Raw genomic sequence first — 24,468 nt, forward strand, 5'->3', positions numbered from 1 at the left:
GTATTTTCTGTTTTTTTCATTTTTGTAATTTTTAGAAACTCCAATAAATATTATTTTTTTAAAAAAAAGGAAAATGGAAGGAAGAGGATACTAGGCAGCACAATTTTATTCACTTGAATACTCAAGCTGAAGGCTTGGAATCCAGGCCCCCTTTTCGGTGCCTGTGCGTCATCATAACCCCTCATTAACCGACAGCCCTTTCACTTTCCAGAGTGGATGCCCAAGAAACCCAAGGAATGGACAGCACCGCTCTGCAAAACAGCTTGCATCTCAATCCTCTGCGTGCGCAGGCAGACGAGAATCAGTGTGAACACTGTTGGGGTTAGGATGCGGGTTCAAATCCTGGGAGACCTGCTTGGGCGAGCCACTGGCTCTCAGGTGTAACCTACCTCACAGGGTTGTTGGGAGGACAGCATGAAGGGGGGGGAGCAAAAATGGCTTGGCTTCTCATCATTCTTCATTGGAGGTTTTAAAAAACAAAGCCGGATGGCCCCCAGTCAGGGAATCTTCACCTACGATTCCTGCATTGCAGGGGGGAGTAGACTAGATGACCCTGGGGGTACCCTTTCAACTTTACAATTCTATGATTCCTTGCATGAGCAACACATAAGTCATGGATGCTTTTGTTGGGACTCCTGCATTGCAGGGGGTTGGACTAGATGACCTTTGGGTTCCCCTGTTGTTTAGTCGTGTCTGACTCTTCGTGACCCCCTGGACCAGAGCACGCCAGGCACTCCTGTCTTCCACTGCCTCCCGCAGTTTGGTCAAACTCATGCTGGTAGCTTCGAGAACACTGTCCCACCATCTCGTCCTCTGTCGTCCCCTTCTCCTTGTGCCCTCCATCTTTCCCAACATCAGGGTCTTTTCCAGGGAGTCTTCTCTTCTCATGAGGTGGCCAAAGTATTGGAGCCTCAGCTTCAGGATCTGTCCTTCCAGTGAGCACTCAGGGCTGATTTCCTTCAGAATGGAGAGGTTGGATCTTCTTGCAGTCCATGGGACTCTCAAGAGTCTCCTCCAGCACCACAATTCAAAAGCATCAATTCTTCAGCGATCAGCCTTCTTTATGGTCCAGCTCTCACTTCCATACATCTCTACTGGGAAAACCATAGCTTTAACTATACGGACCTTTGTTGGCAAGGTGATGTCTCTGTTTTTTAAGATGCTGTCCAGGTTTGTCATTGCTTTTCTCCCAAGATTGGGTTCCCTTACCATTCTATGCTTCTACCATTCTTCCCCCCCCCCCCCTCTGAGCAGGGAGAACACACCACTCTCATCCGGAAGCCGCCTTGAAGTCCCTGGGTATCATATGTGGTTGGATTGTAAGGTAATTAAAAAATTTTGGGAAATGATTTAGAACGAATTGAAGAAAATGTTCCATTTAACATTTGTTTAAAAACCCGAGGCATTTTTGTTGGGGATTGTAGGGAAAGACCTGCTAAAAAAGCTGAAAAACATCTTCATGTATGGGACAACGGCCACGAGAGTTCTGGCAGCACAAGGATGGAAGACTGAAGAAACCCCAACTAAAGAATCAGGCAAGAAAAATTGACGGACTATGCAGAACTGGCAAAACTGACATATAAGCTACGGGACAAGGATAATTGTGACTTTAAGGATGAATGGGAACCCTTTACAAAGTATCTGAAGAAGCAACAAAGCGAACTGGACTCCTTGGCTGGCTTTGAATAAACATTCACAAACTTTTTATTGATAATAATTAGCTAAATGGTTTGAGGATCTATACAACTTTGTAACATGCAGAAAACAGCATTCTTAGTGAAACCAAAGACTGGAACTGAGGGAAGTCGGGGGGTGGGTGGGTTTTGTGGGGGGAGAGGAAAAATGGGGGGGGGAGACAAGGATGGTATGTTTTTGGATAATATGTCTTGTTATAATTCTGAATAAAAAAAGAAGTCGTCCCTGGGTAGAAATGAATATGTCATTCCAACGACCACAGCAGCCACTCTCGGCCACCCCTGCAAGGTAGACCAGTGGCAATCCAACGCTCTCTCGGGTGCCGTTCCCCTCCTTCCCTGCAGGGGGAGCAAGACCGCGGCGGGCGCTCTGTCCACATCTCTCGCCTCCTCCGTCGACGGCAGAGGGGGCGGAGCTTCCGCTGGGGGAGGAAGACGGGCCGGATATCCGCCGGCACCGGCGGATGTTGACATTGTGAGCGGACCCCGCTAAGGTAAGTCGAGAGGGGAGAAGGGGGCGCCCGGCAGGGGAGGCGGGCGAAGGTTTCCTACCCCCCCCGGCCTTCTTCAATGGCTCCTTCCTCCTCCTGCAGAATAAGGTGACTGAATGGGCTGCACCACTGCAGGCTGGGGGGGGTCTCTTTTTTGGGGGGGTTGTCACCTTTTAGGAAGCTCCACCCCCCCCCGTTAAAAAGGAAAGCGGCTGGAGAAACCCAGCCAGATGGGCGCGGTATAAATAATAAAGTATTATTATTACTATTACCCTGCCAGAGTAATATTATTATTATCTTGCAAGGGTTATAATAATATTATTATTAGTAATACCCTGCTCTTGTAGCCTCCCAAATAGATTACAGCAATCTACTCTTTGGGGGCCTAAAGCAGGCATAGGCAAACTCGGCCCTCCATATATTTTTTGAGACTACAATTCCCATCATCCCTGACCATTGGTCCTGTTTGCGAGGGATGATGGGAGTTGTAGTCCCAAAACAGCTGGAGGGCCGAGTTTGCCTGTGCCTGGATTAGCCCGTCCTTTCATGTACTGCATAATAATTTATAATAATAAATTATAAGAGAGCCAGTGTGGTGTAGTGGTTAAGAGCAGTAGTCTTGTAATCTGGGGAACCAGGTTTGTGTCTCCGCTCCTCCACATGCAGCTGCTGGGTGACCTAGGGCTTCTCTGAAGTCTCTCAGCCCCATTCACCTCACAGAGTGTTTGTTGTGAGGAAGGGAAAGGAGAATGTTAGCCGCTTTGGGACTCCTGAAGGGGAGTGAAAGGCGGGATATCAAATCCAAACTCTTCTTCTAATAATAATAATAATAATTTATTATTTATACCCCGCCCATCTGGCTGGGTTTCCCCAGCCACTCTGGGCGGCTTCCAACAAAACACTACAATACAATAACCTATTAAACATTAAAAGCTTCCCTAAACAGGGCTGCCTTCAGATGTCTTTTAAAAGTCAGATTATTGTTTATTTCCTTGACATCTGATGGGAGGGCATTCCACAGGGCAGGTGCCACTACCAAGAAGGCCCTCTGCCTGGTTCCCTGTAGCTCTGCTTCTCGCAGTGAGGAAACTGCCAGAAGGCCCTCGGTGCTGGACCTCAGTGTCTGGGCAGAACAATGGAGGTGGAGACGCTCCTTCAGGGATACTGCATTCCTATCCCATCCTTTTTACCTCAAAGGGGCTTGAAAGTGGAGGGCAGGGTTCTCCTCAACGCCCCCCTCATTTCGCCCCCAAGACACCCCTGCGAGGTAGGGGAGCAATTGGTTCTTTATTTCATTTGCTTACCGCCTGTAGATCTCTGGGTGGTTCGCAGCATCAAGATAAAAGCACAAAATGCATAATAACAACATCAACAACCCCCTTTTCCCCAACCCTCACCCTGTATTGGGTATTGGTTGTGGGTGTTGTTATGTATTTTGTGTTTTTATACCGTAAACCACTCTGCGGATCTTCTGGTGGAGGGCAGCATGTGTATTTAATAAATATGTAAGATAAATAGGCTGAGAGGGAGAGTGACTGGCTCACAAGGTCACCCAGTGAGCTCCATGGCCGAGTGTGGAATTGGAACCCATGTCCCCCAGGCCCTAGTCAGACACTCTGACCCGTGACTACGCCACCCTCTCCGTTTCCTATTATTTCCAGTCTTAAATGCAGTTCTCCACAATTCCACATATGGTCAGACTTGCGGGGTTGTTTGTTGATTGGATTTATATTTCGCCTTTACTTCCAAGGAGCTCAAAGTGGGGTACGTGGTTCTCACCCCTCCTCATTTAACCCCCACAACTCTGTAAGGTAGGTTAGGTTGAGAGGGTGGTATTGGTTGACCCACGAGATCACCCCAAGTAAGCTTCATGTGGTCCAGTGGGGATTTGAACCCTGCTTTCTCAATTCTTGGGACGCGGGTGGCGCTGTGGGTTAAACCACAGAGCCTAGGACTTGCCGATCAGAAGATTGGCAGTTTGAATCCCTGCGACGGGATGAGCTCCCCTTGCTTGGTCCCTGCTCCTGCCAACCTAGCAGTTCGAAAGCTCATCAAAGTGCAAGTAGATAGATAGGTACCACTCTGGCGGGAAGGTAAACGGCATTTCCGTGCACTGCTCTGGTTTGCCAGAAGTGGCTTAGTCATGCTGGCCACATGACCCGGAAGCTGTACGCCGGCTCCCTCGGCCAATAAAGTGAGATGAGCGCCACAACCCCAGAGTTGGTCACGACCGGACCTAATGGTCAGGGGTCCCTTTACCTTTTTACCTCTCAGGTCCTAGTATCATACTCCAACCACTGCACCATGCTACCTTTCCAGGGTTTCTAGTCCTGATCCCCGTTGTGCTAGTTTTATATAGCAACCCATTTTTTCTTTCAATGAATAATGTGTAGGGCAACCTTCGAAATTGTGATTTCCCCCCTAGCTTCAGCACAACCCATCCCACTCCTTGAAGGAATCTACCTCCATATGTTGCTGCAAAGGGGTCTGAGCCATAGCTCAGTGGTCCAGCACCTGCTTTGGCAGAAGGGCCTAGATTCAGTCCCTAGCATCTCCAGATACCTCCAGATTCCTGCCTGAAAAGCTTAGAAAGATCCCACAAGCCAGTGCTGGAGATTATAATGAGTCATTCTACTGGTCTGACACTTATATAAGGCAAATTCCTATGTGTCCGTGTTGTTATGACTGGACCATTGAGTACAGATGCAAAGTGGTCATGAGGCTGGGCCATGTGTCCAGCCCAGATTCCTAACCAGGTGCAGAGCAGCTTTAAAAAGCTCTGAACAGTTTGAAGAATGTGCTGGGGAGCCTTCCTGTCTATCTGTGCCTTTAAATGTCAAACGCTTTGCAGCCACTTAAGCTGTGATTTTGATCATCTTCTGTTTTGTCTAGCAAGAAATCCTTTTAAACTGCCTTTAAACAGCCTTCAGCATTTCAGGCTCCAGGTACTGTCATCTAGCAGCTGAGCCTTGGGATGTCCAAATGACTAGGAAAAGTAGCCAAGAGCCAATTCTTCATTTCCGGCTGCTGCTCCTCCTTCTGCTTCCCTGGCCAAGACCTTCAGGGCTGGCTTTTCCCAGAGAGCTTTTAAAGACATCCTAGAAATGCTGAGCTTGGCTGTGGGTGAGACTACTGGGCCACGGAGCTTGTTTTTCCTGCTCTGGTTGGCTGAGTTAAGACCTTTATTTGCACTCAACATTGAGGTCATCTTCACAGAGTGAGCTTGGAGAGGAACGGGCGGCTCTCTTACACTTTTTCAGGACGCTTCCAGATTGTCAGTATGTTACGGGACAGATTTGAGTGCATACCAGGAAGTTTGGATTTGTGCAATTAAATTGGATTAAAGCACTCTGTTGCCAGTCCAGAGCAACAAATCAAGTTGGTTTTTGTGTGTGGAGGAAAATGACAGAGGAATGCACCGAAAAGTGAGGAATGAGTGAATGGTTAATGGAAAGATGTGTACGCACTCCACAAGCGAATTGAGGTGAACGCTCAAGAAATGGGTTATTTGAAGGAGATCTTAGTTTGGGAAAAGGCACCTCTCCCTTGGGGGCTTCCCTTTGAGGTATCTGGTTTCTCACTTTGAGAACAGGATGCTGGACCTCATCCAGCAGCCAGGCTCTTCTTATAGGACCGTGAGAAGATGCTTTATACTGGCACCTTCCGCGTGAAAAGCAAATGGCCTAATCCTGGAGTGCTAAGTATGTGCCTAGCTGCTTTTCCATTGTGGCTGATGGAAAGGTCTGCATGATTTGGAAGTGCCGTGCCTCTAAAAGCCCACAGCGTGGCTAGGAAGTGACGAAAGAACTCAGCGAGCTAAAAACAGACACCCCAGAGACCAGGGTTCATCTGTGGACAATAGCTAAGAGGTGTTTCTCACAAGAAGTGGCCTCTGCCAACCTTAGGAGCCAAGACAAAAGAGCACACCAAGAACTCTGGCCAATATAAGTTTCAAAAGAGGGAGTGGTCCCTTCTCGCAAATCGATAGTCAATTGTAACAAAAACTAATCCATTCAAAAGTATGTATTCTGACAAGGATTACAAACTCAAACAGAGATTACATACTCAAACTCATAAGGATATGTATAACACAATAATTCGTTACAGTATTAAAAATAAGAGTTTATGAGTAGAGATAAGTTCATGTTAGTCCATAGTCAGATTTGACATGAAGATCCTAGTTTCAGTCATTGAGCATAAACTCTTATTTTTAATACTGTGACGAATTATTGTGTTATACATATCCTTATGAGTTTGAGTTTCTAATCTCTGTTTGAGTTTGTAATCTCCATTTGAGTTTGTAATCCTTGTCAAAATACATACTTTTGAATGGGTTAGTTTTTTCAATTGACTATTGATTTGCGAGAAGGGACCACTCCCACTTTTGAAACTTACATTGGCCAGAGTTCTTGGTGTGCTATTTTCTCTTGGTATATTTAATAACAAGAACTCCAACTTATTTAACCCGAGGAGCCAGCCAAAAGAAAACACGAGATTTTCAGAGACTGGCAGAAGTGTCTCTTGCCCCTCGCTGAGTCCTCTTGCCCCCGGGCAAAGGAAACAGCTCTGAGCGTGGCTTTTTCTCCATCCTGTTTTGGCTAAGCACAATTTTGAAAGCTTTTCTTCCTCTTTGTGCCCTTCTTGAAGGAGACTATCCTGTTACAGGCATGGCAGATGACAATGAAGAGTTGCCGGTGGATGAGGATCTGCCGGAGGATGAAGATTTGCCGGTGGATGAAGAGATTCCCGGGCCAGCAGAGGACAGCTTGGAGCACCTAGAGAATGGCAGTCCTGCTGAACGGAGCGGCCACGTGGCAGTCAGCGACGGACAGTGCATGTTCGTGTGGGGCGGGTATAAGGTGAGCAGCAAAAAAAGACTCCTTATTTGGCAAAGGCAGGACAAGAAGAGGTGGAGGCCTTGTTCCCTCAGTCACAGAGGGCTGGAGAAGATGCACCCGGCTTAAAATGTGTGTAACCATGTTGTAATAATTTACCGTATTTTTCGCCCCATAGGGCGCACCGGCCCATAGGGCGCACCTAGTTTTTCGGGGGGGAATAAAGAAAGAAATCCCCCCCCCAGGCGCGGGGCTGGGGCGGGGGAAGCCCGAGCTTCCCTCAACCCCAGCCCCCAGAACAGGCTGCTATCCGCAAGCTTAGGGAGCCCGGCGGGAAGTCACGCCGGTCTCCCCAGGCTTGTGGATATCTTCTCGGAGCCCGGGGCACGCGCCCCAGGCTTCGGGGTGCAGGAAGCTGTCCGCAAGCCTTGGGAGCCCACCGCGACTTCCCGCGGGGCTCCCACGGCTTGCAGAGAGCTGCCCGAAACCCGAGGTGCGCTCTGCTGCGCACCCCAGGCTTCAGGATGCAGGCAGCTCTCCGCAAGCCGTGGGAGCCTGGTGGGAATTCCCGCAGGCTCCAAAGGCTTGCGCACCAACCCCTCTCGCTCTCCAGGCTTTGGCAAAATCCTGCATTCGCCCCTTAGGACGCACACACATTTCCCCTTCATTTTTGGAGGGGGAAAAGTGCGTCCTATAGGGCGAAAATACGGTAATTGATGTGTTGCCTTATATTTGAAGGTCTTAAGGGATGTTGTGGGATGTGTTGCCATTATTATTACTTTATTTGTACAATGTGTTATGCCCCCAAGCTCTCAAGGGATGTATTAAGTACAGTCATACCTCATGTTACGTTTGCTTTAGGTTGAGCGTTTTCAGGTTGCGTCCTGCGGCGACCCGGAAGTACCGGAAAGGGTTTCTTCTGGGTTTCGCCGCTCACACATGCGCAGACGCGCAAAATGACATCATGCGCAGAAGGGGCGAATCGCGACCCGCAGGCGCGGGTTGCGTTCCTTTAAGGTTGCGAACGAGCCTCCAGAACGGATCCCGTTTTGCAACCAGAGGTACCACTGTACAGGATGAGGATGATGGTAGCGACATGGTGGACTTGATTTAAATCAAATCTATTTAAATCACTAGTCAGTCAGACTTGATTTAAGTCAATAGTCAGTCAGACTTGATTTACATCATTTTTTTTTACACAAGGACTCATTCTTGCTGGTATAATCTTAATATTTACAACCAGAGGAAGGTTTCATTTTGGAATAATAAATTTTCAGAGCAGTTTTTTACAGTTATATCAAAAAATATACTATACTATTAGAAATAGATTGACAGATTATTATGAAATTATTGTGAGATTTAATAAGTTAACTTGATATTTGGACAATTTTTCTTTATTGGAAGGAGAAAAATAATCGTTTATTTTTCTCCTTCCAATAAAATTTATTTAATTTAAAAAATAACATTATAGGATATGTATCCATGTTTGTTAACTGATGTGGTTAAACGATTTTAAAAAAACCTTTGAGTTTTAGCATACATGAAAAACTTAAGACAAATCCTTATTTCCTGATGAATTGTCTTTGTACGATAATGTAACTTAAATAGAGAACTCTCTTTAGAAAGATTTTTCCTCCAAAAGCATTTTATTTTAAAAATCTAATTTAAATAAAGAAAATCTGATTTAAATAAAACAAAAAAATCGATATTTCTTAATATATATTTTTTAAAACATTGATTTTTATCCACCCTGAATAGTGATAATTTATTTGTACCCCCACCCATCTGACCTCTTCTGCTGTTCTCCTTCCTTGGAGGTTTTTAAGCAGAGGTTGGGTGGCCATCTGTCATGGATGCTTGAGCTGAGATTCCTGCATTGCAGGGGGTAGGACTAGATGACCCTTGGGGTCCCTTCCAACTCTACAGTTCTATGACACGGGGCTGGGGTTGGTCCTGGCTTAGTCACGATCCTCTGCCTGTAGAAAAATGCTCCCTGTGGATTAATCAGAATGTCATTCGAAGAAACAGACTATAAATTAAATAAATAAATGGGGCTCACAGTCTTGTTGCCCTGGAATATCCCACATTTTTATACCCAAGTTGGCCATGATTCTCAAAATACAGATATTTGGGTGGAAATGGAGGGTGGGGTGTTCCTTAGACTATTGGCATAAAGAGAGAAGCAGATGGTGCTTTTGAATTCATCGTTCCGTTTAATAATGGGAGTGTTTTCCCCCCTTTCCTTCTTTCCTGCTTCAGAATGCTCAGGTGAGAGGATTCTACGACTTTTACCTGCCCCGAGATGAAATCTGGATATACAACATGGAAACTGGAAGATGGTAAATTATATCTTGAGTGCCTCCTATCTCCCCACCAACACTAAAAAATATCTCCAACCATGATCACGTTTTGTTAGAGCAGTAGAATTTATTTATTTATTTATTTATTTATTTATTCATACATACATACCCCTCCCACCTGGCTGCTCTGGGCAGCTTCCAGCAGAATATTAAAATACAATAGTCTATTAAACATTAAAAGCTTCCCTAAACAGGGCTGCCTTCAGATGTCTTCTAAAAGTCTGGTAGTTGTTTATTTCTTTGACATCTGATGGGAGGCTGTTCCACAGGGCGGGTGCCACTATTTCTCACAGGGAGGGAACCGCCAGAAGGCCCTCGGAGCTGGACCTCAGTAGCTGAGCAATGGGGGTGGAGACACTCCTTCATGTCTACTGGGCCTTTGAGGCCGTTTAGGGCTTTAAAGGTCAGCACCAACACTTTGAATTATGCTCGGAAACATACAGTCGTACCTTGGAAGTCGAATGGAATCCATTCTGGAAGTCCGTTCAACTTCCAAAAGGTTCAGAAACCAAAGCACAGCTTCTGATTTCTTTCAGAAGTTGTGGATGCCCCATCAGACGTTCGGGTTCCAAAGAACGTTTGCAAACCGGGAAACACTCACTTCCGGGTTTGCATCGTTCGGGAGCCAAAGCATTTGACTTGCGACTGTACTTCCCTGTCCTTCAGGTTTTTTTTAGTTTGTTTTATTTTCCAACCCACCCTTTCTAGATGGCTCAAGGCAGATAAGACAAAATGTGCATTGAAAGAAGGAAATCAGGGGCCCTTTGGTTAGTGAGTCTTCTGATCCGCTTTGCGGAAAGCAAGACGGGGAGAGTTGCCTTCCTCTGTTGGATTTCTTAGAGTTCACAGGGAGTTTTCAGTACTACCATCCCTGATGGATCCTCCTAGTCAGGTTGTCTTGGGTTGAGTGCTGGAGGTACTGCCTAGAGATGGTTCCTCTCCTTACCTAGATGCCTGAATCCAGAAGGTGGTGCCAGTGTTTTTCCACTAGGTTTTATGGTTGGGGATCCTACTGTTTTATAACGTGTGCATGAATCCATTGAGAATGTTCATGTGTCGCTTCGGATTGAAGTGCCATCAGTTTGGGGAGGTGATGGGAGCTCTGAATCGGTTCGTAAGTACCACACTAAGTTACAAAATAATAATAATAATAATAATAATAATAATAATAATAATAATAATAATAATAATAATAATAATAATTTATTATTTATACCCCGCCCATCTGGCTGAGTTTCCCCAGCCACTCTGGGCAACTTCCAATCAAGTGTTAAAAACAGTATAAATATTAAAAACTTCCCTGAACAGTGCTGCCTTCAGATGTCTTTTAAAGATAGGATAGCTGCTTATTTCCTTCACATCTGAAGGGAGGGTGTTCCACAGGGTGGGCGCCACCGCCAAGAAGGCCCTCTGTCTGGTTCCCTGTAACCTCACTTCTCGCAATGAGGGAACCGCCAGAAGGCCCTTGGCGCTGGATCTCAGTGTCCGGGCTGGACGATGGGGGTGGAGACGCTCCTTCAGGTCTACTGGACCGAGGCCGTATAGGGTTTTAAAGGTCAGCACCAACACTTTGAATTGTGCTTGGAAACGTACTGGGAGCCAATGTAGGTCTTTCAAGACCGGTGTTATATGGTCTCGGCGGCCGCTCCCAGTCACCAGTCTAGCTGCCACATTCTGGATTAATTGCAGTTTCCAGGTCACCTTCAAAGGTAGCCCCACGTAGAGCGCATGGCAGTAGTCCAAGCGGGAGATAACTAGAGCATGCACCACTCTGGCAAGACAGTCCGCGGGCAGGGAGGGTCTCAGCCTGCATACCAGTTGGAGCTGTTAAACAGCCGCCCTGGACACAGAATTAACCTGCGCCTCCATGGACAGCTGTGAGTCCAAAATGACTCCCAGGCTGCGCACCTGGTCCTTCAGGGGCACAGTTGCCCCATTCAGGACCAGGGAGTCCCCCACACCCACCCGCCCCCTGTCCCCCAAAAACAGTACTTCTGTCTTGTCAGGATTCAACCTCAATCTGTTAGCCGCCATCCATCCTCCAACCGCCTCCAGGCACTCACACAGGACCTTCACTGCCTTCACTGGTTCTGATTTAAAGGAGAGTTAGAGCTGGGTGTCATCTGCATACTGATGAACACCCAGCCCAAACCCCCTGATGATCTCTCCCAGCGGCTGCATGTAGATATTAAAAGCTATAATAAAAGCTATAAACGACAGATAAGCATGAGAAAGGAAAGCTTCCTTGTTCAACCCAGAGGTCTTTCTGCCCCTGCCTTGCCAGGACAAAGCACAGAACGGCTGGAGATGTTCCCCCTTCCATGTCAGGGAGCTGCGCCGTCTGTATGGACAGAGTCTTGTACCTGTTTGGAGGGCACCACGCACGCGGCAACACAAACAAGGTCAGTCCTCGAATTTCCCAGTTTGGGTGGGGAGACTCGCCCCCTTTTTTGGCCTTTGTTTTGGAGCCAGAAAACTACAGTATCCAAAACCGCCACACTATTTGACATCAGATCCATCCCATGTTGCCTGACAGGCCAAATTAAGATCTTAAAGGTAAAGGACCCCTGGATGGTTAAGTCCAGGCAAAGGTGACTATGGGGTGCGGGCCTCATCTCCGCTTTCAGGCCAAGGGAACTGGCGTTTGTCCGCAGACAGTTTTCCGGTCATGTGGCCAGCAGGACTAAACCACTTCTGGTGCAACAAAAAACTGTGACGGAAATGAGCGCACGGAAATGCCATTTACATTCCCGCCACAGCAGTACCCATTTATCTACTTGCACTGGTGTGCTTTCGAACTGCTAGGTTGGCAGGAGCTGGGACAGAGCAACGGGAGCTCATCCTGTTGCGGGGATTCAAACCGCCGACCTTCTGATCAGCAAGCCCAAGAGGCTCAGTGATTTTTAGACCACAGCACCACCCGCATCCCTAAGATCTTTAAATCGACACAGAGCAGTCCAAATAATCAGGACTCCTTGGGGCCAATGAGCTGCACGTTTATAATCTGTTCCTTCATTTTCTTGCAGTTCTACATGCTTAATTCCAGGTCGAGTGACAAAGTGTTGGAGTGGGTCAGGGTGGACTGCCAAGGCACCCCTCCGTCATCAAAAGACAAACTCGGCGTTTGGGTTTATAGAAACAAGTAAGTTTGTCGGCGTGAACCAGAGCTTGGCTGTTCCGGGGTCCCTTCTCTTTCCTGGAAATGATTGCGTGCTCTGCAGCCTCATTTGACTCAAAAAATAGTGGGTTTCCATGTTGCCTGTTCTCCAAAGTGTCTCTGTTACCTATTCATTGCTGTAATAGCACTCTTTGTATTTAATTTGTAATGTAATTTGGCCTAATTGGATTATGTTGGTTTCGTGTAAGCAACTGATAGCTTTTATATAAAAATAGGCAGCCTATGAATGTAATAAATGCACTTACTTGATGTTCCATGACTTCCTAAATATTAAAAGAAACTTGCAGCCAAATAGCATACAGGTTTGTGACCATGCAGAGTTAATGGTAATTTTCAGAGTAGAGTTAGCAACAGCAAGAGGGGGCGAGGAAACAAGCTAAGAAACTTTTCCGGCTAAAATAGCAGCACAACTGGATGCCTCTTCCCTCCCCCATCCCCTGAAAAATAATGTTTTGTTGACTTTATGGTGTTTTTTTTCCTGAGACAGCAACAGCAAAGCACCTCAGACGCTGCTGACGTCCTGCTCTTGTCCTTTGGCACTTCTAACTGCCTTTGTGAACGATTATTTGTGAATTTTAGCTGCAGTATGTAAAGGGAGAAGAAGAAGCTTATGGGTGCTCAGTTTCATTTAAATAAATCTACCTTTGTCCACCTGGTGCCCTGCAGACATGCTGGCTCAGCTTATGAAAGGCTAAAATAAATAATGGAATCTCTTCTCAGATATTCTGGCTTTTACGCTTTAAGTGGTGCTTTCTTGTAAATGGAAATCCATTACCGCGTATTACTGGGTCACTCTGATGTTAGTTTATTCTTTTGTTCACCTGCCTTCCCTTCCCTTCTTTTTGAACAGGCTTATATTTTTTGGTGGCTACGGGTATTACCCTGAAGGGGAGCAGATTGGAAGGTTTGAGTTTGATGAAACCTCTTTTTGGGTAAGTCTTCCGCTTTTTGTGCACTGGAATCTCTTCTAGCTCAGGAGTGGCTCATTTACTAATTAATGCTCTTGTAGCCTTCCAAATAGATGATGATAATAATAATAATAATAATAATAATAATAATAATAATAATAATACCCCGCCCATCTGGCTGGGCTTCCCCAGCCACTCTGGGCGGCTTCCCAAAAATATTAAAATACTGTAACACTATAATACATACAAATAGATTACAGCAATCTACTCTTTGGGGGCCTAAAGCAGGCATAGGCAACCTGGGCCCTCCAGCTGTTTTGGGACTACAATTCCCATCATCCCTGACCTCTGGTCCTGTTAGCTAGGGATCATGGGAGTTGTAGTCCCAAAAGATCTGGAGGGCTGAGTTTGCCTATGCCTACCCTAAAGGCCTTAAAGACATTCTGGAAGTTGCAGATTGCTCAGGATGCTGCTGCTTGGCTGTTGGCTGGAGCAGCAAGGAGGGGTTGTATCGGCCCCATCCTGAAAGCTCTGCAGTGGCTGCACGTGATCAAAACCCCTAAGTGAATTAGGACCCAAAGAAACACTATCTCTCTCCGCCCCCTGCCATCCAACCTTTGCATTATGATCCACAGAGAATGCCCTGCTTGTAGTCACATCTGTTGGACAGTGACACAAGACAGGGCCTTCTCGGTGGTGGCATCTCACCTGTGATTTCTATGGAACATCCGCTTGGCTCCCTCGGTACAAACATTCAAGCAAGCGCTAAAGGCACGTATATTTGCCCAGGCCTTTGGATCCATAAGTGGAATTTATTCTCGATATTTGCCACTGCTTATGTGATTCTGATTGTGGGGTTTTATTTTATTGGGTTTATCATTCTGTTGTTGCTGTTTGTATCTTGTTTCTTGTTGTGAGCTGCACTGAGCTTCCTTATTGAGGAAGGGTGAGGTATTAAAGCGTTAAATAAATAATACCAAAAATGCAGGGAGACGGCACACGAGGCCCCCAGAAAAACTGGCTTTCAGCTCCACCACCTTGAATAGCTGCCCATATTTACCTGCTCTGTGGTCCTGCTCCTCCTGGGCGGTGGAGGCTGAAACTCACAGCTGTTCTAGAAGCCTCTTGCGCACATCACAGGAGGAATAGTGGCCGCGAGTAGTCAGATTTTTCTGCCCTAGTTAGCAAATGTCGAAACTGCTGCACGGAATGAGATTTTATCCATTGTCCCTGTTCTTGTCTAAAAGAATTCAGGTGTTCCCCGTGGGTGGAATGATCATGTTCACGTCCTGGACACAGACACCTTTACGTGGAGCCAGCCTGTAACCAAGGTAAAGTAGTGGACTTCCAAAATATGGCAATCGTACATTTTTAAAAAATTATGATCTGGTAGGACCACCCATAGTGATTAATATCAGCTGATTCATTTCCACTGCCCGTCAGATCCTAACAAATACCATCATCATCATCAGTCTTTATTACGGTCCAGAGACCCAACAAATCATTAGAAAACAGTACACAATTCATACAGCCTACCTCCAGGTTAAACAAGCATTTTGTTCAGAATATAGGGATTATTTGTTCTTGCAACCACCGATAAAAACTTTGCCACTGCTAATGTTCTAGCATTTGTCCGGTCTTCCAATAGGAACCTGACATAGTGAGCCTCTGATTTTCCTGAGAACTGATACTACCAGCAAGGGTAGTATCAGTTCAGCCCCGGCTTGCTCTTATTTTGCACAGTGCAACAAAATACGTTTTATGGAATTGATGTCTTGAGCACATGAGCAAAGTCTATCCTGGTAGGGAACTCCTCTCAACCTGCCAGCCAACACTGCAGAGGGAAAGACATTTAGTCTGGCTTTGGTGAAAAGCCTTCAATAGTTTGGTACTGTCAGGTTTTTGATGTAAGATGTTAACTTAAAGACATGCCCATATTGTACTCCTATTGCCAGCGGACACAAATATAACCACCAGCAGCAAGTTCCTGAAAAGTCAGTGGCAGGAGACGGGAAGGAAATTTTGTAGAGCCCAAAGCAGGTAGTCTCTCACCTGTCCCTTCTTCTTGCCCCCGCAGGGTAAATCGCCGTCGCCCCGAGCAGCCCACGCTTGTGCCACGGTTGGAAACAGAGGCTACGTCTTTGGAGGAAGATACCGAGTGAGTGCGAGAGCAGAGTGGGGACGCTGCTGCTGCCTTTCTGGAGTCCAGGTTTCACTAAACGCGTCCCTCTCTCCCTCTTTCCCTCAGGAGTCCAGGATGAACGATCTCTATTCCCTCAATCTGGACAAGTGGGAGTGGCATGAAATGTACGTAGGCTTCTGTCTCCCCTTGTCGGCGCAGGGAAGCTGATCCCGAGTAGGTGCTCTCCAAATCCTTTGGACTACAACTCCCATCAGTCCCAGCGAGCACTTTTCGGAGCCGGTGGGAATTGCACCTGGAGAGCACCGGGGGGTCTTGTTTGCTATTCTTACTTCATTTATTGTGATTTATCCCCTGCCCTTCATCCTAAGGTCCCAGGGCAGGTTACCACAACCCACAGTTCTAAAACAGTTCTGTACAATTTAAAATGACTGAAATAAGGTGGGGCCTAAAATTGCTTATTATTGATTTGTTTAGAGAAGGTTTTCTATCCTGCTATGTCGTCAAATATATACAGGTGAAACTCTAAAAATTTGAATATCGTGGAAAAGTTCCTTTATTTCAGTAATTCAACTTAAAAGGTGAAACTAATATATGAGATTGACTCGTGACATGCAAAGCAAGATATGTCAAGCCTTGATTTGTTATCATTGCTAAGATCATGGCGTACAGCTGATAAAAACCCCCAAATGAACAATCTCAGAAAATTAGAATATTCAAGGAAATCAACAAAACAAGGATTGCAAATGGAGCAAAATTGGACCTCTGAGAAGTAGAAGCCGATCTCGCTTTGCATGTCATGAGTTGATCTCATATATTAGTTTCACCTTTTAAGTTGAATTACTGAAATAAAGGAACTTTTCCATGATATTCTAATTTTTCAAGTTTCACCTGTACCTAAGTGGTTTGCAGCACTCCCCTATTCCCATTTTTAGTTGGCCAGGAAAACTTGAAGCGTGGGTTGAGTACAGAAGCAGCCGGCCAAATCTTCTCCCAAAGCCTGACTTCATGGCCGGAGCAGCGAATCACCTGGATCGATGTCTCCAGAGTTTCCACAATCTCCCACCCCGGTCAGGAACAGGTTGCTTATAGTAAGATCAGACACTCCATTCCTGGCTGCTGTTTTGACAATCTCTTGTCAATCCCTTGTGTTTCCCCAACACAGAATCACGCAAGGCATCTGCCCCGTTGGCCGATCTTGGCATTCTCTAACCCCTGTTTCGTCTGACCATCTCTTCCTCTTTGGCGGATTCACCACCGACAAGCAGCCTCTCAGTAAGTAAATCCCAGGAGAACTAAAAATAGCCTTTGGTTTAGACAGAAGAGCCTTTTCCGCAGAATTGGTTGGCGCTGGGTTTATTTTAGCCTTCACGGGATGATCCCAGAAGGTCCTTGCAATGGCTGCAGTTCAGGACCCAGTGGCATCTGGGGTCTGGCGCTGCTGCTGTTTGTTGCCCACCCCTCTCAAAAACACCGGCTAGATTTAAAGCGGCTAAAAGGGTCACAAAACACAACAGGCTGTGGGAAGTTGGGCTGATTGATACAGATCTCAAATAATACATAATAGGGGTGGGCACATTGTAGGATGGGACCGTCAAAGTGCAAGTAGATAAATAGGTACCATTCCGGCGGGAAGGTAAACGGCGTTTCCGTGCGCTGCTCTGGTTCGCCAGAAGCGGCTTAGTCCTGCTGGCCACATGACGCGGAAGCTGTACGCCGGCTCCCTTGGCCAGTAAAGCGAGATGAGCGCCACAACCCCAGTCGGCCATGACTGGACCTAATGGTCAGGGGTCCCTTTACCTTTTGTTAAGTCCTGGCCAGCTTCAGAGGTCTGTGTTGGAATCCACACTTCTATCTTAACATATTTTATCAGATTTCTTACCCGCCCTTGACCACAAGGACTTGGGGTGGGACTTGGATATGATGTTTATTGGCTTGTGGCCTTCAGTTGGCAACAACCTCCACCTCCTGAGCCGCGCTCTGGCTTCAGCTGGTGAGCCTTGAACTTCTAGCAAGAAAACCAAAGGAGATCCGATAACTCTGAAGTCTTTCCTCCTCCCCTCTCGCCCTCCCACCCCCCACCTAGTACATCTGGTTTAAATTTGGCATCCTGAGAATCTTGGCTAACACTTTTCATTTTTAAAAAACAAACACCCCAAGTTTCTAGACCTCATGTTTGTAAAGAAAAATTGGAAACATCTCTGTGCCTTCCCACCATCGCCACCAATGTTCCACGTGGACGTGTTTCATTGCACCAAAAAATAAAATAAAATAAAAGTACAATGAATTATTGGAGTTAAATGATTGTATGCAAAAACAATTAATTTAACCACAATTTAGGGGTTGGGGTGTGTCCTGATCCTCGTGTTTCCTATTTGCCTCTTGAGCCACTCATGGTAGTTGTGGGAAATGACGGCTTCAAGTGACCACCTTGTGAATTCAAATTCTGGATCAAGTTGTCTCCAAGGACAGCTTCTTTTGCTAACACTCAGAACTCGCTCCCAACGAAAACCTCCCTTCTGTTCCTTTCAGGTGATGCCTGGATCTATTGCATTAGTAAAAACGAGTGGATACAATTTGAGCACAATTATTCAGAGAAACCCCGGTAAGCAGTCCCACGCGCAGTAACAGACACTACTCTGAACCTTCCACAGAACTCACCTCTCCTGGTCGTTGCTTTGCTTGCACTGATAGCCCTCTTTGGCTTCTACCTTCATGACTCTTTAGATTTTGGGCAGTTTTTCAGCTCTTGCGTTTTTTGAGCTCAAGTAAGATTGGCTTTACAAGGGACGCGGGTGGCACTGTGGGGTAAACCACAGAGCCCAGGACCTGTTGATCAGAAGGTCGGCAGTTCGAATCTCCGTGACGGGGTGAGCTCCCATTGCTTGGTCCCAGCTCCTGCCCACCTAGCAGTTCGAAAGCACGTCAAAGTGCAAGTAGATCAATAGGTACCACTCTGGCAGGAAGGTAAACGGCGTTTCCGTGCGCTGCTCTGGTTTGCCAGAAGCGGCTTAGTCCTGCTGGCCACATGACCCAGAAGCTGTGTACCAGCTCTCTTGACCAGTAAAGCGAGATGAGCGCCGCAACCCCAGAGTCGTCCATGACTGGACCTAATGGTCAGGGGTACCTTTACCTTTACCTTAAAATTGGTTTTAAGGGGTGGAGGACAGAAACCACTCCACCGTCTTGTATTTGACAGGGACAAATTCTGGATGAGAATATTGTCAGACAGCTGCAGCAATGCTGTCTGCAGCAGAAGTGTAGCGTCCAAATCAAGGGAAGTCATAGTGCCCCTCTATTCCTGGAGTCCTGTGTCCAGTTCTGGGCGCCACAGTTTAAAAAGGATATTGACAAGCTGCAGTGTGTGCAGCCTGGAGATGATAAAAGGGCCTGGAACCCAAGCCTCTATGCTGCCAGGTGCCATAAGAAGGCGGCAGAGATAGCACATGACAGTATGCACCCCGGAAATGATCTCTTTCAGCCTCTGCCTTCTGGAAGAAGGTATAGGGTTATAAAGGCCAGGACTAGCCGCCTGAAAAACAGTTTCTACGCTAATGCAATTCTGGTTCTAAACGCAGCATAAGGGGTCTCTGTAGTATAGTGTATTTTAAAATGGGGTTTTAGAGTTTTTAGGGGTTTTGAATGTTTTATGTAGTTTTGTAGTAGTTTTATGTAGTTTTGTGGTAGTTTTATGTAGTTTTTATATAGTTTTATGTAGTTTTTTCAATTTCATTGTTCCGCAAGGGACAATGACAATAAAGATATCGTATATATCGGAAGAGGAGGAGATTGAGAAGTTGGATAGCCGTTGGTCAGGGATTCTTTAGCTGCGATTCCTGCGCTGTGGGAGATTGGATTTGATGACCCTCTGGGGCCTCTTCGAACTCTACAATTCTCTGATTTCCCCTTTGCATAACGGGCAGTGTGTCTAGGCCAGACTCTTCAGTTCCAGTAAACTCAGGCCAGTCTCCATTCGGCCAGCCTGCAAGGGGCTTCAAATGTCAGTCGTTCTCGTTTGCATCCCAGAGAAGCCAAGTGTAGCCACTTAGGTCTGTACTTTTATTCTGTTTTAAAAAGCAATTTGCCATTCCTGAATCTTGCCGCACGCTTGGGCAAAGGGGCCCATATTTTTCATCCGGCAGCCTTCCCACCTCAGGGGTAAGAAACAAAGGAGTGTCTTGCAACAGGCCCTTCCTTAAAGGAGTGGAGGGCAGATAAACCCTCTTGTCCAACCGCTGACGTCTCTGGGCCACAAACAAGACAGTTGAAAAGTGACACAAAATGTTCAAAAACAGAAATGGATAATCGCAACAACAAAAACAGGGAAGATGAAAGCCGTATACGGCAGCAGGATTCCCTTGAGTTGCAGCCAAAGCTTTCTGCTGAATCTCCCCACTGCTTGACCCCACCTTGGCCCAGTAGACCTGAAGGAGCGTCTCCACCCCCATCGTTCTGCACGGACACTGAGGTCCAGCACCGAGGGCCTTCTGGTGGTTCCCTCCCTGCGAGAAGCAAAGTTATAGGGAACCAGGCAGAAGGCCTTCTCGGTAGTGGCGCCCGCCCTGTGGAACGCCCTCCCACCAGATGTCAAAAAGATAAACAGCGGTTCAGGACCTGCTCTCGGGCAGGAATGATCAAATTACTTTGATAGTGCTAACTTTTTGAGTGCTGTCCATGTGGAAAGACTGGGCCATTATAGAGAGATTTCGTGGTTCTTGATTGGTCGGTGATGTGGTAGTGTTAGACTGTATTATTTATGCAAATTGTTATGCCGAATTCGTATTTTCCACAATCTGCATACGGTGTTTGTTTCATAATGGGTGGTTTGCTATGCCTAATAATGGATTGATTGATAAACAACTACCTGACATTTAGAAGACATCTGAAGGCTGTTCCCTGTTCAGGGAAGTTTTTAATGTTGACATTTTGATGTATTTTTCATCTTCGTTGGAAGCCGCCCAGAGTGGCTGGGGAAACCCAGCCAGATGGGTGGGGTACAAATAAATCATCATCATTATTATTATTAATTTGTGTGATCTTACAGGCTCTGGCACACGGCGTGCGCGAGCGACGAGGGAGAAGTGATTGTCTTTGGGGGCTGCGCCAACAATCTGCTTGCCCACCACAAAGCCGTAAGTCCTTGTTGTTGTTCTTCTCAGGGCACCTGGGCACCAAGTCACAGCTCCCTTTGTAAAGCCCAAAGACTGCCTGCTCCGTCATCGTTTGGGGGCAGAATTCCTGGCTTCACACACACCCCGGCCCATTGCAAAGCAGTTCCACCTGCGTAGAGGCACCCCCTCTCACACACCTTTCAGTGCCGTGATTGCCAGCCAGTGGGGCAGAAGAAGCGGTGCACATGGCAATTATTTCTGGATTAGGTCATGGCAAAACGTTGGCATTCGGATTTTCCAGCGAGACCCACCACATAAGCCGTTTGACAGTGTGACAGTCTGCCTTGCGAGGTTGTGGACTTTCCTTCCTTGGAAACCTTTTAAGCAGAGGTTGGACGGCCATCTGTCATGGATGCTTTAGCTGAAATTCCTGCATTGCAGGGGGCTGGACTAGATGACCCTCGGGGTCCCTTCCAATTCTATGAATCTATGATGGTGGGTCTCGACTTGCTCTAACATGGCTGCCACCTCCTGGGCAGTTCCTCTGACCCCAGTCCAAGTCTGTGCAGAACTGGGAGGGAGCATTTTTCAGCCCAGGGGCCACATTCCTTTGGGGCAAGACTTCCGGGGTCCAGGGCCTGGAACACAACTCTCCATCTGGGCTAGCAAAATGCATTACCATGGGTCAAAGGAACACTCTAGCCAGGTGAAACCACGAGAGGAAGGAGCAGGCGAGGTATGTCTGAGTGCGCAGCCTCTGTAGAGTCCCGAGGGCCCGTTGCTGTTAATTAAATTTCTATATGACCCTTCATCCGAGGATCACAGGGCGGGTTACAATATAAAAGCACAACATTACAAGCCATCATAGCGAATAAAAACAGCATCTCCCTTACACACTCAGTTTAAAAGGCCATCAAGTTGTTTAATTAACCAAAGGCCTGAGCGAAGAGGAATGTGTTTGCCCGACACCTAAAGATAGGCAACGAAGGCACCAGCTAAGGAAGCTTCGAGGGCAGGATTCGACTCCTGAGGTTTCCCATTCCTTGTGAATTCTGCCCTTGTGCTTCTCCCTGGTGACGGATTTCAAATATCCTGAAGCGGCAGTGTTACGTCTCCCAAGAGGGCAGACGTTACTCACCCGCTAGGGGATCTTCTACCCCACCTGCCATTTTATTCTCAGAACCACCTGGGGAATTAGGTTGGGCTGAGAGACTTCAGGGCTGGGCAAGGATTCGAACCCGGCTCTCTCTGGTCCAGGGCCAGCAATGTAGTCTCTACAGCTCCACACGGACCCTTTTGAATCGGGCTGGAAGTCAAAGGTGCTTTTTCAATCATGAGATTTATACAAGCTGCTCTTTCTTTTTCTTTCAGGCACATAGTAATGAGATTCTTGTCTTTTCCCTTCAACCAAAATCCCTCGTAAGGTATATATTAAAGTGGGGGAAACCCACTAATTGCTTGTGCATTCTTGCAGTTACGGTTGGATATGCAACATGAGAAACTGGGGACTTTCATACGGTATATGACGGGCTCAAGTCTCTTCCTGAGAAAAATAGGAGCAGAATTACCGTATTTTTCGCTCTATAGGACGCACCTTGTTTTAGAGGTGGAGAACAAGAAAAAAAAATCTCCCCCTCTCTGCTCAGCACCCCTTCAGTGAAGCGGCAAGAGAAACGGAGCCCCTTCCATTTCTCCTCCCGCTTCGCTGAAGGGGCACTGTGCAGCTCTCCCTCTCTGCTGAAGACAGGAGCGTCTTGCTCTCCCGGCTTCAGCAAAAGGAACCCGAAGCCTTTGGAGCGCAGCAAGAGTTCCTGCTGTGCTCCGGAGGCTTCAGGCGGCTATCCCTGAAGCCTGAAGAGCGAGAGGGGTCAGCGAAAGCAACGTGAGGCCTCCGGAGCGCGGAGGGAGACTTCGTGTTGCTTTCGCTGAAGCCAAGGAGCCTGCATTCGCTCCATAAGACGCACATACATTTCCCCTTGGAGGGGAAAAGTGCGTCCTATAGAGCGAAAAATACGGTATTCTCAGAGTCAGAGAAACAACTTCTGTTGAGGTTTCCTCTCTAGGAATGGGTGACCATATGTCAACAAGATTTCGCCCGTTTGTAAGCTCTGGGAAGTCAGTCAGCATTTGGCAGGTGCATTTCAACCTGCCAGTTGGGATAAGGACAGCTGCCCCTGTTGAATTTCTGCCTGCCTAAAAAGTAGGTCACCCGAGAAAGGAATGAGAAGTCTCCCCCGTCTCCAACTGTGCAGGGCCCATCCAGTCTGGCTCTGCTTTCTTAACAAGTAGTTGCACAGCCTGAATTATTACTTTGAAAAGCTGGGAAGCAAATCTATTCCTGGGAAGGGTTCTGCTTTTAGAACAGAGCCCCCTCTCCATCTCCCCACATAAACCCCTAAGCAGAGATTCCCAGAAGGCCAGCTGAGACTCATTGCAAGGTCAGGGGCTGGTTCCTTTTGTATAAAGGTCACACCCAGCGAGTGATGGGAAGGGTTTAGCCAAGAGGATTAACCAAGAGAAAAGCAAGGGAGGGCAGACCCACATGGATTGTTGGATAACACAGTGGGTCCCAAGGTGGGCACTACGAGGTAGGAGGGTGCTGGAGGTGTTAACGACTATCAGACTTTGAAAAGCTAGTACCATTAAATCAAATTTGTCCGTTTCGTTGGATCAGATTCAATAGTTTTAATTCGATTGTCAATAAATGTGCCATTACTTGTTAGCTTAGCATTGTGCCGTGTAAACCTCCCTTGGTGGGTTGTGCAAACAGTGCTTTTTGTAGAGTAAGGGGCGCTGGAGATGCATTAATGGAAACCGAGGGGATGGCGGCCCCCCAAATTTGGGAGCCACTGCTCTAGGAGAACCCTAGAAAGCCCAGTGGAGATGTGCCCCATGTTCTGTTGGCCATTGGGACTTGGTGGAGGGCAGGAGAGGAGCCTAGCGCAAATTCTCAGCCCCCTTTTTCTCCCCTCTCTTTTTCCCTTCCCACAGGCTGTGCCTGGAAGCCATGATGTGCTTCAAGGAGATCCTGGCCAGCTCCTGGCACTGCCTGCCCAAACACCTCCTCCACAGCCTCAACCAGCGCTTTGGGAGTAACAACACGTCGGGCTCCTAGGAGGACGGCAGCGAAGCACTTCCGCTGACGCCAGGCCCTCGGCTGGCCGTGCTGCGCATGAACGGGCCCTTCTTATATAAAGAGATGTAATAATTTGAACCATCCCGGTTTGGCAAAGTGTGTGTGACATTTGTATAGGTTAATTCCCCCCCCCCCCCCAACTCTGCGTTGTAGGTAACGGCTTCTCTGCTTTGATCTTTTTCTGTTTGCATGTGAATGGCTTAGAGAGAGAACCTATTTTTGTGTAAAAATTTGTTTGCAATAAATGTATTTAATGCAAGGCGAGAGGACGTCACTGCTTCCCCTGCCCTCCAGAACGATCCCCGGGAAGGGCTTCCCGCTGGGTTAAAAGCAGTGGGGCTGCAGCCCTTGAAAGAAAACAGATCAGTAGAGGAACTGAACCCCTCTGTATTGTTAGTGCTGCGTTTAAGGCGGAAGAAAAGGCAGCGGTGGACTTTGGGACAGTCGCAGCTGTTATTTCCTTCAGGGAAAATTGCTCCATAGTCTGTAGCTCCTTGAACCTGCTCAGCTACTTCTGTCAGGCACTAGATCACAAAAGATCTGATAGCCAGCTTCAAGTATCTGATGGGATGTCCCATGGGAGGAAGAACAAGCCTGCTTCCTGCTTCTCCTGAG

At 47.1% G+C, this 24,468-nt stretch overlaps 1 protein-coding gene and 1 long non-coding RNA gene across 5 annotated transcripts in view; one reads left to right on the plus strand and one right to left on the minus strand.

Moving 5' to 3' along the window:
• Window positions 1–561: 561 nt before the first annotated feature.
• Window positions 562–24,468, minus strand: part of LOC309372929 — a 122,540-nt gene continuing 98,633 nt past the window's right edge. The window contains exon 3 of the long non-coding RNA XR_014169734.1: window positions 562–1,125. This is a non-coding gene — a long non-coding RNA (uncharacterized lncRNA). The remainder of the gene's footprint in view (window positions 1,126–24,468) is intronic.
• On the plus strand, window positions 2,106–24,112 carry KLHDC2 (kelch domain containing 2). 4 transcript variants are annotated; one of them, XM_081913877.1, is made up of 14 exons: window positions 2,106–2,188; window positions 6,833–7,044; window positions 9,280–9,359; window positions 11,665–11,782; window positions 12,407–12,522; window positions 13,409–13,490; window positions 14,714–14,797; window positions 15,544–15,624; window positions 15,715–15,773; window positions 16,772–16,881; window positions 18,139–18,211; window positions 20,651–20,738; window positions 22,089–22,141; window positions 23,709–24,112. In XM_081913877.1, exons 2-14 carry the CDS (start codon window positions 6,853–6,855, stop codon window positions 23,830–23,832), a joined length of 1,260 nt encoding a protein of 419 aa, XP_081770003.1. In that variant the 5' UTR covers window positions 2,106–2,188; window positions 6,833–6,852; the 3' UTR covers window positions 23,833–24,112. The 4 variants fall into 4 exon arrangements, with proteins under 4 accessions (XP_081770003.1, XP_081770005.1, XP_081770004.1 ...); XM_081913879.1 differs by having other exon boundaries at window positions 2,135–2,188; window positions 6,851–7,044; XM_081913878.1 differs by having other exon boundaries at window positions 2,177–2,293.

Source organism: Podarcis melisellensis (genome assembly GCF_964234715.1).
Source record: "Podarcis melisellensis genome assembly, chromosome: 1".
In the NCBI taxonomy this organism is placed as follows: Eukaryota; Metazoa; Chordata; class Lepidosauria; order Squamata; family Lacertidae; genus Podarcis; species Podarcis melisellensis.

Excerpts from the sequence above, each read along its gene's own strand:
- KLHDC2 (XM_081913877.1), top strand. The coding sequence starts at position 6,853 with ATGGCAGATGACAATGAAGAGTTGCCGGTGGATGAGGATCTGCCGGAG. Across the intron at positions 11,783-12,406 it reads CACGCGGCAACACAAACAAG|TTCTACATGCTTAATTCCAG; the intron begins GTCAGTCCTCGA and ends ATTTTCTTGCAG. Across the intron at positions 13,491-14,713 it reads TTGATGAAACCTCTTTTTGG|AATTCAGGTGTTCCCCGTGG; the intron begins GTAAGTCTTCCG and ends CTTGTCTAAAAG.